The sequence below is a fragment of the Podarcis filfolensis genome, assembly GCF_964270895.1.
Source record: "Podarcis filfolensis genome assembly, chromosome: 13".
Taxonomy (NCBI): Eukaryota; Metazoa; Chordata; class Lepidosauria; order Squamata; family Lacertidae; genus Podarcis; species Podarcis filfolensis.
Genome location: NC_139615.1, coordinates 48,816,317 through 48,832,647, shown reverse-complemented (window position 1 = coordinate 48,832,647; position 16,331 = coordinate 48,816,317). Strand labels below are relative to the sequence as shown.

The window sequence follows — 16,331 nt, the reverse complement described above, 5'->3', positions numbered from 1 at the left end:
ACCACACTGGAAGAGGTATACAAGGAGACATCCAACTGTCTTATGGACTCCACTCTAAAAAGCTCACCCCTCAACAACCAGCAAAGTCTAGTGAACACCCAGACCACACATACAGACATAACTCCCCCCCCTCAACATAGACCCCACTCCATTTAAACTGGAGATAGGGCTGGGCAAGGCCAGGAGTACCAGGGGCTGGTAGTATGACCTGCATAAAATGGGCTGGTGAGCAACATTGTGTGCACTTGATCATGAATTAGAGACATTTCAGTGTGGGTTTGATTTCTATGGGGGTGGGTTTTAAATGTGCCAGGCTTATGGGTTCACACCGTCATGCGTGTATGTGAAGCTGGGTTTAACACTCACAACAAGACTTTGATCAAACACAGCAGTGGACTAAGTTCATAAATTCAGCTATGAGTCATCAAACACTGATTATTATAGAATGCAGAATCAACTCATGCGCATAAATATGTGAACTAACACTCCTACACCAGCTATATAAAAAGGCCACCTGGAATGGGGTTACATTTCAAGATCAACACCCTTCAAAAGCTGTTGGGATTTATCCATTCTCATCTTGATCTTGGGACTTTGTATCTTTTCTGCAATGATTGATCTTGCAAGCTAATCAGAGCTAAAAAAATAAAATAAAAGGGAAAGCTGGAAAACCTACTTTTTCTTCTCCGTTTCTAAATCTTTGGAGGAATAGCCTACATTTTTAAAGTACCCTACGGCCTCGTCACTGCACGACCTTCTTGATTGTGAGTCTTTCCTAACTTTTCAGTAAATCAGAATGGAAGTCTTTAAAACGCTGAAATGAAATGAGCAGCAATGAAATAAGGAATAAGAAATGTACTGCTTCCCCCTACTGGATAGATTGCTTTCCTCTGCTACAGACAATACTGCAGACCTCATTCCACTTTTTAATTGTTTCAGCATATTTGTTTTCTTAGCCTCATCAGGCCAGTATATGGTATAGCACCATATGGTTTAGAAAATGAATCTCCCTAACATATATTGCTATTTCTATTTTTTGTTATTTCTTCATGGCCTGTTATTTAAAAGAAATCCCCCCCACCCCACCCCACACTTTCATGGAAGAATTCATCCTTAGTGACGGGGGGTTAGATTTTCAGTGACTTTTAATAATTTTCAGGGGGTGCTCTTTCTTTTGAATTTGAGTATGAACGGCCCCCTCCTGCAACAAATGCATTCTTGAGGGGAGAATATGACTACAACGAGGTAGCCATCTTTGCCCCCCCCCCATGAATGCCACTGCTCGATGCTGCATCATTCCTGTCCCTGAAATGTGGCTAGGATAATAATAATAATAATAATAATAATAATAATAATAATAATAATAATAATAATAATTTATTATTTATACCTCGCCCATCTGGCTGGGTTTCCCCAGCCACTCTGGGCGGCTTCCAACTGAATATTAAAAACAATACAGCATTATACAGCAATAAAGCGCAGCTGAGCCTTATGCAGCAGTAGGGATTTTTATTTTGGTGTAAATGGTAAAGCGTGTTCTCCTTCATGGAGAGCACAGGTTGCGATGAAGTTAACCAGACAACCTCTATTGCTGGGCAAGTTGGTTGGTTGGCCCAAAGTGTGACTGGACTCCTTGGGTTGCTGGGGAGAGTTTGATGTTGCCAAGTTTGACTGACAGCCTGGGTTGAATATATGCTCTGCACGCAGCATTGAGTGTCCTCTTTCGCTACGTGCATCGGATCACCCTCCCACCCTCCCTAATTTTAGGGTGTTTGTCGCATTTGACCTTGCTATGCCTGTCATGGGGTCGCCTGCTTTTGGGGCAGGGGCCTGGTAGGAATTTTGTCCATTTGGCTGATTGGCTGGTGCCATTTGGGTTTTGCCTACTGCGTAGCAAATCGTCACAACTTGTAAGGTTGCGGTTAGGCAGTGGTTGGTGGAGGGGTATGGATTGGCTGTGCCTGCCCCTCCAATGATGTTGCTGCAAGGATATTCCATTAAAGGAATCCAGGGGCTCACCAGGCTTTTGTCCGCACCCCTGTCAAAAGGGATAGGGCCACACAAGAGCCCCTGGGAGCATTTGGGGAGAGGTGAGGGTCTGGTACCCAGCTCCATCTACTCCCCATAAAATGTTTTCCCTTACTGACTTCACAGGCTTGCGGATGTCAGTTCTGTCCCTGGGCGGGGACAGGTAGTCGTAACCAATGCCTAAGCAACCACTCACATTGTTTGTATTTTAAGAAAGTTGTGGCCAAAATTAGGCCAAAAACCATAAACAAAAATTATGGTGTGAAGTGTGAATTTATTTAGGGGTGGTTTGGGGACGCAATGAAAAGAAACAAGGAAGGAAAAGCCCTCACAACTTTCTACTGAAAGCTAAGACCCCACCCTCCCTCCAAAATTTATTTGAGCTTGCCTACTGGGACTTAACTCCACTGCTCTCCTAAGACTAAAGTGCAGAATTTGCTTCTGAAACATCCAGAACCTGAGGGAGTTGTAGACAACAACAATATGGCATTCAGCAAAAAACCCCAAACTGCCCAGTGAGTTCAGTTATTATGAGGTGTCAGAGGCCGAGAGAGAAACTGACATGGCAGGAGGAAGGGACAAGGCCCTCCAGGGGGGAAAGCCCTCGCATGTAATGGAGGCGAACACTGAAACTGATGGGTACACTGGCAAGTGAATGAAAGTGTCTGCCCCAGAGATTAACATCTAGAAGCCCTACGCCATTTCGGAGAGCTGTGAATCATAGAATCATAGAGTTGGAAGAGACCACAAGGGCATCGAGTCCAACCCCTTGCCAAGCAGGAAACACCATCAGAGCACTCCTGACATATGGTTGTCAAGCCTCTGCTTAAAGACCTCCAAAGAAGGAGACTCCACCACACTCCTTGGCAGCAAATTCCACTGTCAAACAGCTCTTACTGTCAGGAAGTTCTTCCTAATGTTTAGGTGGAATCTTCTTTCTTGTAGTTTGGATCCATTGCTCCGTGTCCGCTTCTCTGGAGCAGCAGAAAACAACCTTTCTCCCTCCTCTATGTGACATCCTTTTATATATTTGAACATGGCTATCGTATCACCCCTTAACCTACTCTTCTCCAGGCTAAACATGCCCAGCTCCCTTAGCCGTTCCTCATAAGGCATCGTTTCCAGGCCTTTGACCATTTTGGTTGCCCTCCTCTGGACACGTTCCAGTTTGTCAGTGTCCTTCTTGAACTGTGGTGCCCAGAACTGGACACAGTACTCCAGGTGAGGTCTGACCAGAGCAGAATACAGTGGCACTATTACTTCCCTTGATCTAGATGCTATACTCCTATTGATGCAGCCCAGAATTGCATTGGCTTTTTTAGCTGCCGCGTCACACTGTTGGCTCATGTCAAGTTTGTGGTCAACCAAGACTCCTAGATCCTTTTCACATGTACTGCTCTCAAGCCAGGTGTCACCCATCTTGTATTTGTGCCTCTCATTTTTTTTTGCCCAAGTGCAATACTTTACATTTCTCCCTGTTTCCCAAGTGCAATACTTTACATTTCTCCCTGCTGTGGTGTAAGGATAAAATGGTACCGATCTACCAAGATATGCTGTAATGTCAGAAAGATGCAAGCAATTCAAGCCAATCACAATCATACCACAGGGGGCAGGACTGCCTGCAGATGGAGCTTCCCCTTCCATATCACTGCCAAACCACTGTACGGGGAATTACTTGGAGGCAAGTACAATGATCCAAGCTATGGAACTACCGAAGCAAGTGCAACTCCAAGCCAGCAACCAAAGAAGTAGGTGCCATTGGCCACCTGAAGGCAGAGTCACAATGGAAAAAGAATGAAAGAAAGGACGAGAAGTCTTTTTACACTGGTAAAGGTAAAGGACCCCTGACAGTTAAGTCCAGTTGCGAACAACTCTGGGGTTGAGGCACTCATCTCGCTTTACTGGCCGAGGGAGCTGACGTTTGTCCACAGACAGATTTTCCAGGTCATGTGGCCAGCATGACTAAGACGCATCTGGCGAAACCAGAGCAGCACACGGAAATACCGTTTACCTTCCCGCCACAGTGGTACCTATTTATCTACTTGCACTTTGATGTGCTTTCGAACTGCTAGGTTGGCAGGAGCTGGGACTGAACAACGGGAGCTCACCCCGTCACGGGGATTCGAACCACTGACCTTCCAATCGGCAAGCCCAAGGCTCAGTGGTTTACACCACAGTGCCACCTGCGTCCCGTGGGTTGCTAGCACCCCCCCAAAGTAAATACCTCCTGGTGTTTGCTTTTCTTGCGTTTCTCCCTTCCCACTAGTCTCTCCCCTCCACATTCGAAAGCTAGATTGTAAGATCCTCAGCATGCGAATGTTCTTCATGTGCTGCTGGCATAATATAAATGGTACACTACAACAACCACTAAACGACATGTTCTGAAGTAGTGTGGTCAGACCACACCTAGAGTAATGTGTCTAGGTTTGGGTACCAAAATTTAAGAAGGATATTGTCAAGCTGGAATGTGTGCAGAGGAGGGCAACCAAGTTGAGCCAGGGCTTGGAATCTAAGTCTTATCAGGAAAGGTTAAGGGAGTTGTGTATGTTCAGCCTCGTAAAGAGGAAGCTGAGAGGAAATATGATTTGTTGTTGTTGTTGTTGTTTAGTCGTGTCCAACTCTTCGTGACCCCATGGACCAGAGCACGCCAGGCACTCCTGTCTTCCACTGCCTCCCGCAGTTTGGTCAAACTCATGCTGGTCGCTTCGAAAACACTGTCCAACCATCTCGTCCTCTGTCGTCCCCTTCTCCTTGTGCCCTCCATCTTTCCCAACATCAGGGTCTTCTGCTTTTGTTAGGTCCTTACCACTTTTGTCCTTTATTATGGTAATTTTTGTACGAAATGTTCCTTTCATATCTCCAATTTTCTTGAACAAATCTCTGGTTCTTCCCATTTTGTTGTTTTCCTCTATTTCTTTGCATTGCTCGTTTAAGAAGGCCTTCTTGTCTCTCCTTGCTAATTTTTGGAAATCTGCATTCAATATGATAGCCATCTTCAAATATCTAAAGGGCTGTCAGGTGGAGGGTGGAGGAAGGTTGTTTTTTCGTGCTCTGGAAGGTAGGATCCATACCAATGGCATCAAGTTACAAGAAAGGAGATTCCGACTAAACATAGGAAGAACTTTCTGACAGGAAGAGCTGTTCAACGGTGGAATGGACTTCTTCTGAAAGTGGTGGATTCTCCTTCCTTGTGTGGTTTTAAGAAGAGGCTTGACTGCCAAATGTCATATTTGATCTGGTTGTGATTCCTGCATTGCAGGGGGCTGGACTGGTCTCATCCCATTCTACAATTCTGATTCTATAGCTCATTAGCATGAAAAACATTTTAGTGCTCAGAAGCTATAAAACAACTACAATAGGTAATTGGCGGAGAAGTGATTGTTCTCATTTGGAAAGGCAGACAGTAGAAGATTTAAGTTTATAATACTGAGGTGTTTGTCCTGCAAGAAGAGCACTCTGCATTGTGGGGGGAAAATGCAGAAGAGAGATAATAATGTACATGTTATAGGCTGAACTCTTGCTTGCCTCTTAACACATTCCTCCAAAACTGCAGGGAGCATTTGTAAGCCGGATGTTCCTACAGAGTTTTCAATTCCATTTGGATGTACTGCAGTGTGGAAGCAACACAGCTGTACTAGGAAAACTGGGGCTGAATTATTAGGAGTGGCCCTGCTTTTGCCAATCATGTGCACTGCACATGTTAAAAGATTATAACTCACCGAACAAAATGTCCATTAAAGCACCAGGTGTCCACAAAAGCAGGCCTGCACTTGATCAACTGGTTTTGAGAATGATCAAAGGATTCCCGAGTAAGATAGCTAAAGCCAGCAGGCTTTCAGAGCACCTTTGAATGAATGGAAGCTTTTCTGCAACTCCCATTCATTTCAATGGGGCTCAAGCTAGAAAGATTGAATTATACATGCATAACTACACATGGGTGTTAAATAGATACTGTGAATACCTCATTAAGTCAGTTATGCTTCCTTTGGCCACTCCACTGTGCTAATTTTAGAGCTAATAGATGTCAATGAACATCTTGAACTTTCTGAACCCCTCCCTGGGCTGTGCATAACCATGGTGACCAATGGGGGAATGAGGAATTGGGTTCAATTCTGGAGAGAAAGCCTGAGAAATGGATGCCATATCCAAGGAAGGCAGTGATGAAATACAACAATCATACAGATCTCTTTCTAGTGATGTAAAAATAGGAGTTTGGCTTTTGCTGCCCAATTCCCCATGGGACTCTGAGTCCCCTAAGTCCATGATCGGTCAGAGAAGAATAGATGGAGGCAGGATCCAGAGGAAAGCAAGGCAGATATTTATTTTTCTGCTGCAACAGAGTTCCCTCCCCTTCCAAGGAGGGAGAGATCCTGAACTAAAGTGTGCAAGAACCTTTAAAGACTTTTGACATTGTCCAACTCCCTTAGCCAAAGACCACCGTAAAACCATCATACATACATCATAGAAGGCGGTCTACAGCAGAAATCCTGTCTGCCAGGATACCTGATAATGGTTGCTGATTGCATTATCTGGGCAGCTTGGCCATTCTTTGGTGATGGTTAATACTCTGGTTCCTGAATCCAGGTCACAGGCTCACCCTATTCATACGCCAATATGCCCTTAAGACAGGATTTGTAAGCAAAAATACAATGGGAAGGCTTTCGCCATTTGCCTCCCTTACTGCAGAGGAATATTTGAGGTCATTGGGAGAATCAAACTGGCTTCAGGATTGCTCTTCCATACTATTTCAGACACATTTAGATACGTGTGCATTTATGAACATCTATTCTATATTTGAGACCTTAGAATTCTTATAACACTAGGTCCTCTAAGTGGCGTAAATGCACATTAAATCCTTCATGATGGTCAATCAGAGGGCAAGCCTGGTGTCAGCAGCCATAATTCCACCGCCAAACTCCATCATAGGCTAAACACTGGCATGAGGCCAATAGCCAACAAGTACCGTAAGAGGAAATCGAAAAGAACTTTGAAGAGAGAATTCAAGAGGGCATGAAACCATTAAGATGAAAATTCATGGACATAAAATTCACAGTGGGCATGGCTGGCTGACTCTGACCAATGGATGCCTGCCCTACCCTCATGAAGGAGCTCACTGCCCAGATGGCCTAGTCAGGTGCATCTCGGCTGAGGCAGCACACCATGACTGCCTCAAGATAAACTGCAAAGGCCTTGGTGGCAGGTTTTACAACCCTCTGGCCAGTAGCTCTCACTGCATCCCCATTGCCATGGGGAGCTCCACCCTCTCCACACCACTGAAATGATGTGCATCACACGACACTAACTGCTTCTCTGTTTGAGGATTGCCTGAAACCTCACCTACCAAATCAGGAAAACACTAAAATGGAGAAAAATGAGAATACCCTACTAATCAAAATTTAAGGACAGGAGAACATGTCACCCGTAGATTAAGTTTTGTTGTCATATTCTGCATCTATAACAATGGGGCTTTTACCTATAAAACACAGGAGGAGTGCGGAACCCATCATCGTTCAACTCGGACACTGAGGTCCAGCTCCGAGGGCCTTCTAGCAGTTCCCTCACTGCGAGAAGTGAAGTTACAGGGAACCAGGCAGAGGGCCTTCTTGGTAGTGGCCCTGTGGAATGCCCTCCCATCAGATGTCAAGGAAATAAACAACTATTTGACGTTTAGAAGACATCTGAAGGCAGCCCTGTTTAGGGAAGTTTTTAATGACTGGTGTTTTTAATGTATTTTTAATCTTTTGTTGGAAGCTGCCCAGAGTGGCTGGGGAAAGCAAGTCAGATGGGCGGGGTAAATAAACAAATTATTATTATTATTATTATTATTATTATTATTATTATTATTATCCTTTCCCAGACACCATTAGCCATGCATTTTGTAGGTAAATTTCCAATTCATACACATGCACACGTCTGTGGCATCAGTGGCATAGCATGGGTTGACAGCACCCGGGGCAAGGCAAGTATTATACCGCCTAACCCATGGTTCCTGTCAGGGCCAGGTAGCAGTGAGGCTGATGGGGGAGGGTCTTCTCAGCACGGAGAGATCTCCAGCTTGGGAGATGACAGCGGAGGCTGTTTATTTTATTATTATTATTAATTTAATGAAATTTTCACATTGCTTGATTGTTTAAAAAAAAACTAAAAGTGGTTTATTTTTCTTATGAAATTTTGCAGCTCCCCAAAATTTTGCACCCTGGTTAGCAGCCCCTTTGCCCCCCTGCAAGCTATGCCACGGTGTGGCCTACAAGCATTTTGTTTTCTACTTGAAATCTGCTCCTGAGAACATGAAAGAGAGAATGATTTGCTTTTGTAGGGTTGTTTTGTGGTAGCAAAACCACAAACCATTTCATTATCTCCTTTGAAGCGCAACTACAGGCAGGTACGCTAACAACTCACCTCTCTTGTCATCCACTATGGACACTGCTTGGATCAGAAGTGGTGCATTGGATTCTGTATACTCCACAAAAACAAGGAGCAACTTCAGTGCTGTCTTCACAACCAGACGGAACTACAAGAGGAAAGAGAGGAGAGCTTGTCACTCATCAGGCTGACATTGGCAGACATGCTGCTTTCTTAATGCAATACAAGCTGACCCTCTGTTAGAGTCAGCGAACAGAACTGATGTTGCTGTCCTTTCAATCTTTGGTCAATCTGACACCAGCTAAAAATGAGGGGCCAGGATTTTAAAACAAGGACCACTATGGCAGGAAGGAATTCTGTGACCATTCTAAGTTGACTTACTGGAGTCAGATCATTGATTAGCTCAACCCAATCCACAGGTTTACATGAGAGGTAACAGGGATTGAATTCAAAACATAATATATCCGAAGCATTGTGCTCCGCCATGAAATTAAAAACCCTCCCCAAATAAAGAAATGAATCTTTCTTGTAATGGCCTAATCAGACAATTGTTCCAGTCCTTAAAAAAAAAAAGGTTTGTAATGCCATTGTAAAGGAGGAAGGTAAAGGTAAAGGTACCCCTGCCCATACGGGCCAGTCGTGTCCGACTCTAGGGTTGTGTGCCCATCTCACTTAAGAGGCCGGGGGCCAGCGCTGTCCGGAGACACTTCCGGGTCACGTGGCCAGCGTGACGAAGCTGCTCTGGCGAGCCAGCACCAGCGCAGTACACGGAAACGCCGTTTACCTTCCTGCTATAAAGCGGTACCTATTTATCTACTTGCGCTTAGGGGTGCTTTCGAACTGCTAGGTGGGCAGGAGCTGGGACCGAAAGACGGGAGCTCACCCCGCCGTGGGGATTTGAACCGCCGACCTTGCAATCAGCAAGTCCTAGGCACTGAGGTTTTACCCACAGCGCCACCCGCGTCCCGTGTAAAGGAGGAAGCCAATCAGTAAATCACACAGTTCAAAGTTGGAGTTAACTTTTTATTAGAGAAACATGATCTTGGCAGCCTTGGCTGTGCTTCAGGCCTAATGAGCACTGCAGCTCATGCCCTGTAGGTCCCACTCAAAGAAATTAGTTGCTGAGACTATAAGTCCCTGCATCTACAAAGCCACTGGTGTCTCCTTCTCTCCAGGGCTTCCTGCAAGCAATTGGAGACTGTGCCTGTGTACCGCTTGTCTTTCCTCCGCCCATTTCAGCCAAATTCTTCACTCCTCTGTGTCCAACCAGTCCATGATCTCCACGAGCATTTACTAGGACCAAATACACATTTCCCTAGTTCCTTCCCACAGAACACCAGCTTCACACCAAGATCTTGGCTTGCATTACCCCAGAGAGATCCCAGTTACGTCCAAACCAAGAAAATCTGCCTTAGTGTTGATTGAAAAACCAACATTCTGTGAATCTGATATAAAAAGGAAGTGCTGCTTCTTTGCACCCAGGATAATTCATGATGAGATGCTGGCTATCCACACTCTTTTTCTAGCCTACCAGTTATAAAATCTGCCCTTGAGTGAGAACAAAAATTTAGTAGGCTTCATCTCCTTAGAAGGGGTGACCATGTCTGCAACTTGCATCCAAGTCTGACGGAAAATAAGATACCTTCTGTCTTTCTGTCTGTCTCTCTTTAAAATATCAAATTCTAAAGGGGCCCCGAACAAAAAATTCTGCATGTATCTGCCTAAAATCTGACAGGCTTTAATCTACTCTAGAGAGTCTGCTGTGCCTACAGATTTCACCCACTTCTGTTAAAAGAAAGATTCCCTATTATAGCAAATGAGGGAGGCGGGGACCAGTTTCATTTTCAATAGATCTAAACTGGTCCAAAATATTGAGTCAAATTCGAAAGACACAGAATGGCTCAGAAACCGTTTGGGCAGCTTCCAAATGCTACAGCTACAGATGTAGAGAAACCCCCTAGTGTTTATCCTATTTTTCCAACCACACAATAATAACGACAGAAACTTGCTAAAAATATGTAGGCCTTGATATGTTTCATTCTGGGTGAAGTCATCAGAGTTATGCTGCATTAATTTAATACCTACACAAACACAGGAATAAACCTTTTTTTAAAAAAAACCTAACTCCTGTTAAGAGGGCTTTAAAAATAACTCTGCTGCGCTGGATGTTGGTGTGGGGTTAGAGAGGCTCTCAACTTGCTCTCAATATTCCAAACATACAGATTTCAATGATGATAACAAGAAGGATATAATGTAAATTTTAGGGACAGTCTCCAAATATTTAAAGAAGCTTCCTGTCCAGCTTGGAACAGGAAACCTGGGAGATTTAACTGTCACATGGAAGATGGAGGAAGCTTATTTTCTCCTGCTCTGGAGGGTAGAACTCAAACCAATGGATTCAAGAAAGGCGATTCCAACTAAATAACAGGAATAATGTTTCTGATAGTAAGAGCTGTTTGACAGCGGATGTCTCCCTCAAGAGGTGGTAGACTCTCCTTTGTTGAAGGTTTTTAAGCGGAGGTTGGGTGGCCATCTGACATGGAAGCCTTTAGCTGAGATTCCTGCATTGCAGGGGTTGGACTAGATGACCCCCAGGGTCCTTCCCACTCTACAATTCCGTGACTCAATTATCTTCTATTTCTCTGCTCCACAGCTTTTCAGTGGCACGCTGTGCATAACTAAGAATGTGGTTGTGATTTCTCACCTGCTACCATACTTGTCTCTACTGACTTTCTTCTGCAAATACGTTAGTTGGGAGTATGTTGACAACAGCAGAGGATAAACTGGGTCCTCCCTTAAAGAGGGCACGTATTGCGCTGAGACCTGGACAACCGACACCCTGTGTTGTGGGTGGTCAGCCACAACACCCAATTGGTAGGTCCCTCGAAGCTGGGTGCAATCTGGCCAATGGGGTGCAGTCCAAACGGCTCAAGGGACCTATTTATGCCCATGAACGTGACCCAGAGCTTCCTCTTTCGGAACGTGCATTCGGAACACCCGCCCACTTCTCCCTACTCTTAAGGCTTTGCGCTTGACCTCGTTTTGCCGTCGTGTGTCGTCTGTCGTTGGGACAGGGGCATGGCAGGAATTTCCCCCACTTGGCTGATTGGCTGGTGCCATTTGGGTTTCACCTGCCGCGTAGCAAATCGTCACAACTTGTAAGGTTGCGGATAGGCTCTGGTTCATGTGATAGGGATGGGAGAACGCTCTCGCCATCCCTATGTGAAGGGTATTCCGTTAAAGGAATCCAGGGACTCGATGGTTTGGTCAACCCCTGAGAGGGGGTTGTGCCCGTGCCTGAGTCCAGGGGGGCATTTGGGTGGCGGAGTTAGCCCGTTCCCAGCTTTCCACTTATCCAGGTGTTCACCCTTGGCTGACCTATGCTGGTGCCCTGGGTCAACGCTACCTGCATGGCAGGGAGCTACTCTGACCAGAGCCTTTGCAACCAGTCACTTTCTGTAATCAATAAAGTTGTGGCCTAGAGACTTCCGGGTTGGCGCCTCCGGCAATGGCGGAGCTCCTCCGATCAGGAGGAACTAGCTCCGCGAAAACCAGGGTCTGACTGCCACGGTGAAGGCGGAGACCCACTGAAATCACAAGCGGGAGAAGCTTGTGAACTTGGGATTTGGCTGGCACCTTTGCGCCTCCCCTACTCGCGGGGAAACCCTGTTTTGGGGATCCGGAGCGACGTGGGGTGAGTAGTGCGGTGCTTGAACCGACTGCTTTTTTCGCGGAGTGAAGCCGCATTGCTGTTGCCGGAGAGCGCTGACTTTTTCCTGTGGACAATTGGACTTTAAACAACTACCCGTGAGTAGAACGGAAAATTGGATCTTCAAATACATTAATTTGGCACCGAAACGGGGGAAGGTCTTAAACAGGAAGCCCGCCTTCCCCTTTTGTACATAGATTGAAGCAATGACGTTATAAGCTAAAGTCTTTGAAAGTTTTTGGCAAGGGATTAAATTTTCATCGGTTAAAATTATAAAACCCCCCTTGGAAGCAGGAGAAGGGGGGGGGGATTTTGGACTTAGTGAGCCTGCAGGAGGGAGTGAAAAATCAAGCTATCACTGCTCCGAACCTGGAAAAGGGCTGCCAGAGAAAGTGAAGTTTTGGGAGAGTTCATTGACTGCGAACAGAACATTTTTGACAACTAGTTATATAAGAGAAAGATACTGTTTCCATTGTCCTCTTCTGCGTTCAAAAAAGAGGAAAAGTAACTGGAAATTGAAACTATTTTTTTGGCTTGAATTGTGCTCGAAGGGATTGATACAAGTGGAGACTGTTTCCCTCTAGAGGGAGTCTTTGAAACTGTCACAGGAGTGCACCAGCTGCAAGATAAGTAATTGTGAGAACTAGAGATTGACCTTGGACCATTCAAAATGTTGACAGGAGAAGCTATTGTGACGGTATTATGTAAGATAAGCTACTCGCTGGAACAGCTTCATAAGAAGACAGATGACATGTCTTTTAAAATTGACAATTTGGACCAAAAAGTGACTAATTGGAGTCAAAAAGCGAGCATCAATACAGAATTAATTCAGGACTTGGCACAAGAATTTACTTTGGCTGGACAGATTGCGGAGGAGAAAGAGAAAGCTGTGGTTGTCGAGCCTAAAGTAACACAAGTGGGATCTTCAGCCATACAGAAGCAAATTGAGGATTACAAGTTGAGGCCTTTTATGACTGAATCTAGAAAAAGCCAGATTCTGAAGATGGGATCCCGGCTTGGACGGAAGGAGGAAAGTTGGAAAGATCCTTCTATGCAGGGACTAACTGACTTTTGGGACATGGACTTGGGTTTGGAGGAGACTGGAGTTTTGGGGGCCTTTGGATTTGGAGGAATTTTGAAACATGTCATGAAACATCTTATAGACCTCAGCTTTAACTATGGAAATTTGGCTGACTTGTCCGGAAGGAATAAAAGTATTGTTAGGTTGGAGTTTTCTCGAGATCTGCTCTTTGGCATTAAAGAATATGAAGAAGACCTGCAGAAGGGACCTGGAAAAGTGTTAAGAGCCTCGGACATAAGATCTCCAGGTTGATGGACTATATGGAATTGACAGAAAGGACTGGCAGAATCCGAAACCAGGGAGAGGAGATGGTGGAGGAAGATTAGAGAATTTAAAGTTTATATGTAGAAATACTGTAAAATTAATGAATGATAGAAAAAAGCTGGAAAGAAATTTTATGGCCTTAGCAGAAATGTTATAAGGAGTTAAGGATATATAAGTATTTAGTTTTAATGATAAAAAACATGTTAAGATATTTATAATATGACAGAAAATAGAGAAAGATGGAAAGGATTTGCTGAAACAATTAATAGAAGTGGAACACAAAAAGGGAGGTGAGAGGAAGTCGAGGAAACAAGGGAATGAAAAATAGAGTATGGGAAAGGTGTGAGGTATGTTTTTAAATGGTTATTGTTTTGTTTTGTTTAGGGTTAGGGTTTTGTTTAGTTTAGTTTAATGTGTTTAGGTTGTGTTTTGTATTGTTATATATTGTATTGTATTGTTTCTCTTTTTCTTTTTTGTTCTTTCTTTTTTGTCTCTTTTCTTTTCCTGTTTTGTAATCTTTAAAAGTAATAAATATTATTTAAAAAAATAAATAAAGTTGGGGCCTAAATTCTGCCAAAAACCAAAACTAAAATCTGAGTCAAGTGTGAATTTATTTAGTGGGGAGGTTTCTGGGTCTGAACATGCAAATAAGGGAAACCAAAAACTGCTTAATATAAAAGGTTTAATATTATGCATGCTCATAATGTTCAAGACATTTCTCATTGATCAAGAGGACTTACAAGATCTGAAGATTTCCTCCCAAAAAATAATACTTCATATGTACATGGAAATCATATTGCATTATGAAGTCTTAAATAAAGCAATTATGAATGCTGACCAGACCTTTTCAGGGGTGAGTGTGTTTAGGTATAAAAATGTGCAGCATCTGTGTTCTATTCATCCCTTATATAATAATAATAATAATAATTTATTATTTATACCCCGCCCATCTGGCTGGGCCTCCCCAGCCACTCTGGGCGGCTTCCATAAAAACCAAAAATACAATAAAATATCACACGTTAAAAACTTCCCTGAACAGGGCTGCCTTAAGATGTCTTCTGACATCTTTTAGTTGTTCTGCTAGGTGGCGCTATGCTATGGTTTTGCGATGGCAAAAGAGGGAAATTTAAACACCCCAGGCTTTCCCTGTACTAAGATTGCTGCTTTGAATGTTCTCACTGGGAAACATTACCATTCCTTAGCAAGAGCAAACACAATCAGGGTTGCTGCGGCCTGAACTGTCCTTGCCGTGGTTCAGTTATTTTGGCGCATCAGTACTGGCACATATCGAAGCTATAACGGTGATAAAAACGGCACCTCAGAGAGTTGAGGCCTTACTTCCTTGTGTGGAAATTATTTCCTTGGCAAGTCGCCCTAATAATATATTTGACAGATGGGGGCATAAAGCATTAGAATAAAAGTATATAATATTAAACAGTAATCGTTTCCGGCATCTCTGAGATACGTCTCTTCCTTTTATTCACTTTACGCCATATGTGCTTGTCTGTGCGCATATGAAAGATTCATAGTAAGGAGAAAGGTCTGCTCTGAGTTAATATTCAAGACTACTGCACTTCTTCCAATTGGCAGCATATATTAAGAGTGTTTGTGTGGTTTTTTATTTTTTATTGGAAATTTTATTTACAACATAACATAAGCCCTCCGCCCCCCAACACAGAAATCCACCCTCATTAAACGTGAACATAACATACAATAAGCATAACATACAAACAACCAAATAAAAGACTTCCTTTATCCTGTATCTGGCCTCCTTATTTACTTCTTATAAGCTGTTTCCTTTATGAATAATTATTAAGATTTTTCTAATTATAACTTAAATATTCACAAAGTCTCCTGCAGACATTAATAAAAAGAAGTCCAGGTATGTATTTTAGGGCACTGTTTTGTGAAGCATTCTCTGCATTTCCCCCATGCTTTTTGAAACTCTTGTCTAGTGTGATCTCTGTTAATCTAGCCAGTTCAATGTACTCTAACAGTTTGTCTTGCCATTCCTTTTTTCATAGAATCATAGAATCCTAGAGCTGGAAGAGACCACAAGGGCCATCGAGTCCAACCCCCTGCCAAGCAGGAAACACCATCAGAGCACTCCTGACATATGGTTGTCAAGCCTCTGCTTAAAGACCTCCAAAGAAGGAGACTTTTTTGTTGGCACAGTTTCTTTTTTCCAGTTTTTAGCAGTTAGGATCCTTGCCGCTCCTGTGGCATAGAGGAATATTTTCTGATCCTCTCTTGCTATACCTGTGTCCGTTATCCCTAGTAGAAAAACTTTTGTATTTTTTATAAAGTTATACTTAAACATTTTTTTAAACTCATCATATAATATGTTCCAGAAGCTTTTGATTTTTTCACAGGTCCACCAAATGTGTATAAGTGTCCCCTTCGTTTTACCACACCTCCAGCACAGATCTGTTTTTGCCTTATATATTTTAGCTATTTTGGTAGGTGTTAAGTACCATCTATAAAACACCTTGATTAGATTTTCCCTCAGTACTTCACAGGCTGTATGTGGGTTGTTGTTTTTTAATGCCTCCTTAACTACAGCAAGAACCATTCTTTTGTTCACTAAAGGGATTTGTATGTTTGGCACTGAGGCAGCGCGTGTAGTTTATTTATTTATTCCGCCACAACTCCCAACAAAGCCAAATATGCGAACCCCCACCCCACCTAAAATCCATACATTCTAAAAACCCTTTTAAAACATTCTCTCAAGCAGTGATTTTAAGGTTGCCAAGAACAGTGCTTTTGGGCCGTAAACAGCCTGGGCAAACAGGAATGTTTTTAAATTCCCCCCAAAAGCCAATAATGAGGGCGATAGGAGGGCATTTCACAAACAGGGCGCTGCCACTAAGAAGGCCCCGTCATGGG

At 43.6% G+C, this 16,331-nt stretch overlaps 1 protein-coding gene across 21 annotated transcripts in view; it reads right to left on the bottom strand.

The window, feature by feature from the left end:
• Positions 1–16,331, bottom strand: part of FHOD3 (formin homology 2 domain containing 3) — a 319,993-nt gene that overhangs the window by 97,123 nt on the left and 206,539 nt on the right. For all 21 annotated transcript variants that reach the window (XM_083582385.1, XM_083582396.1, XM_083582404.1 and 18 more), the window contains exon 7: positions 8,428–8,539. In XM_083582385.1, coding sequence (XP_083438511.1) covers positions 8,428–8,539 — 112 coding nt within the window. The remainder of the gene's footprint in view (positions 1–8,427; positions 8,540–16,331) is intronic.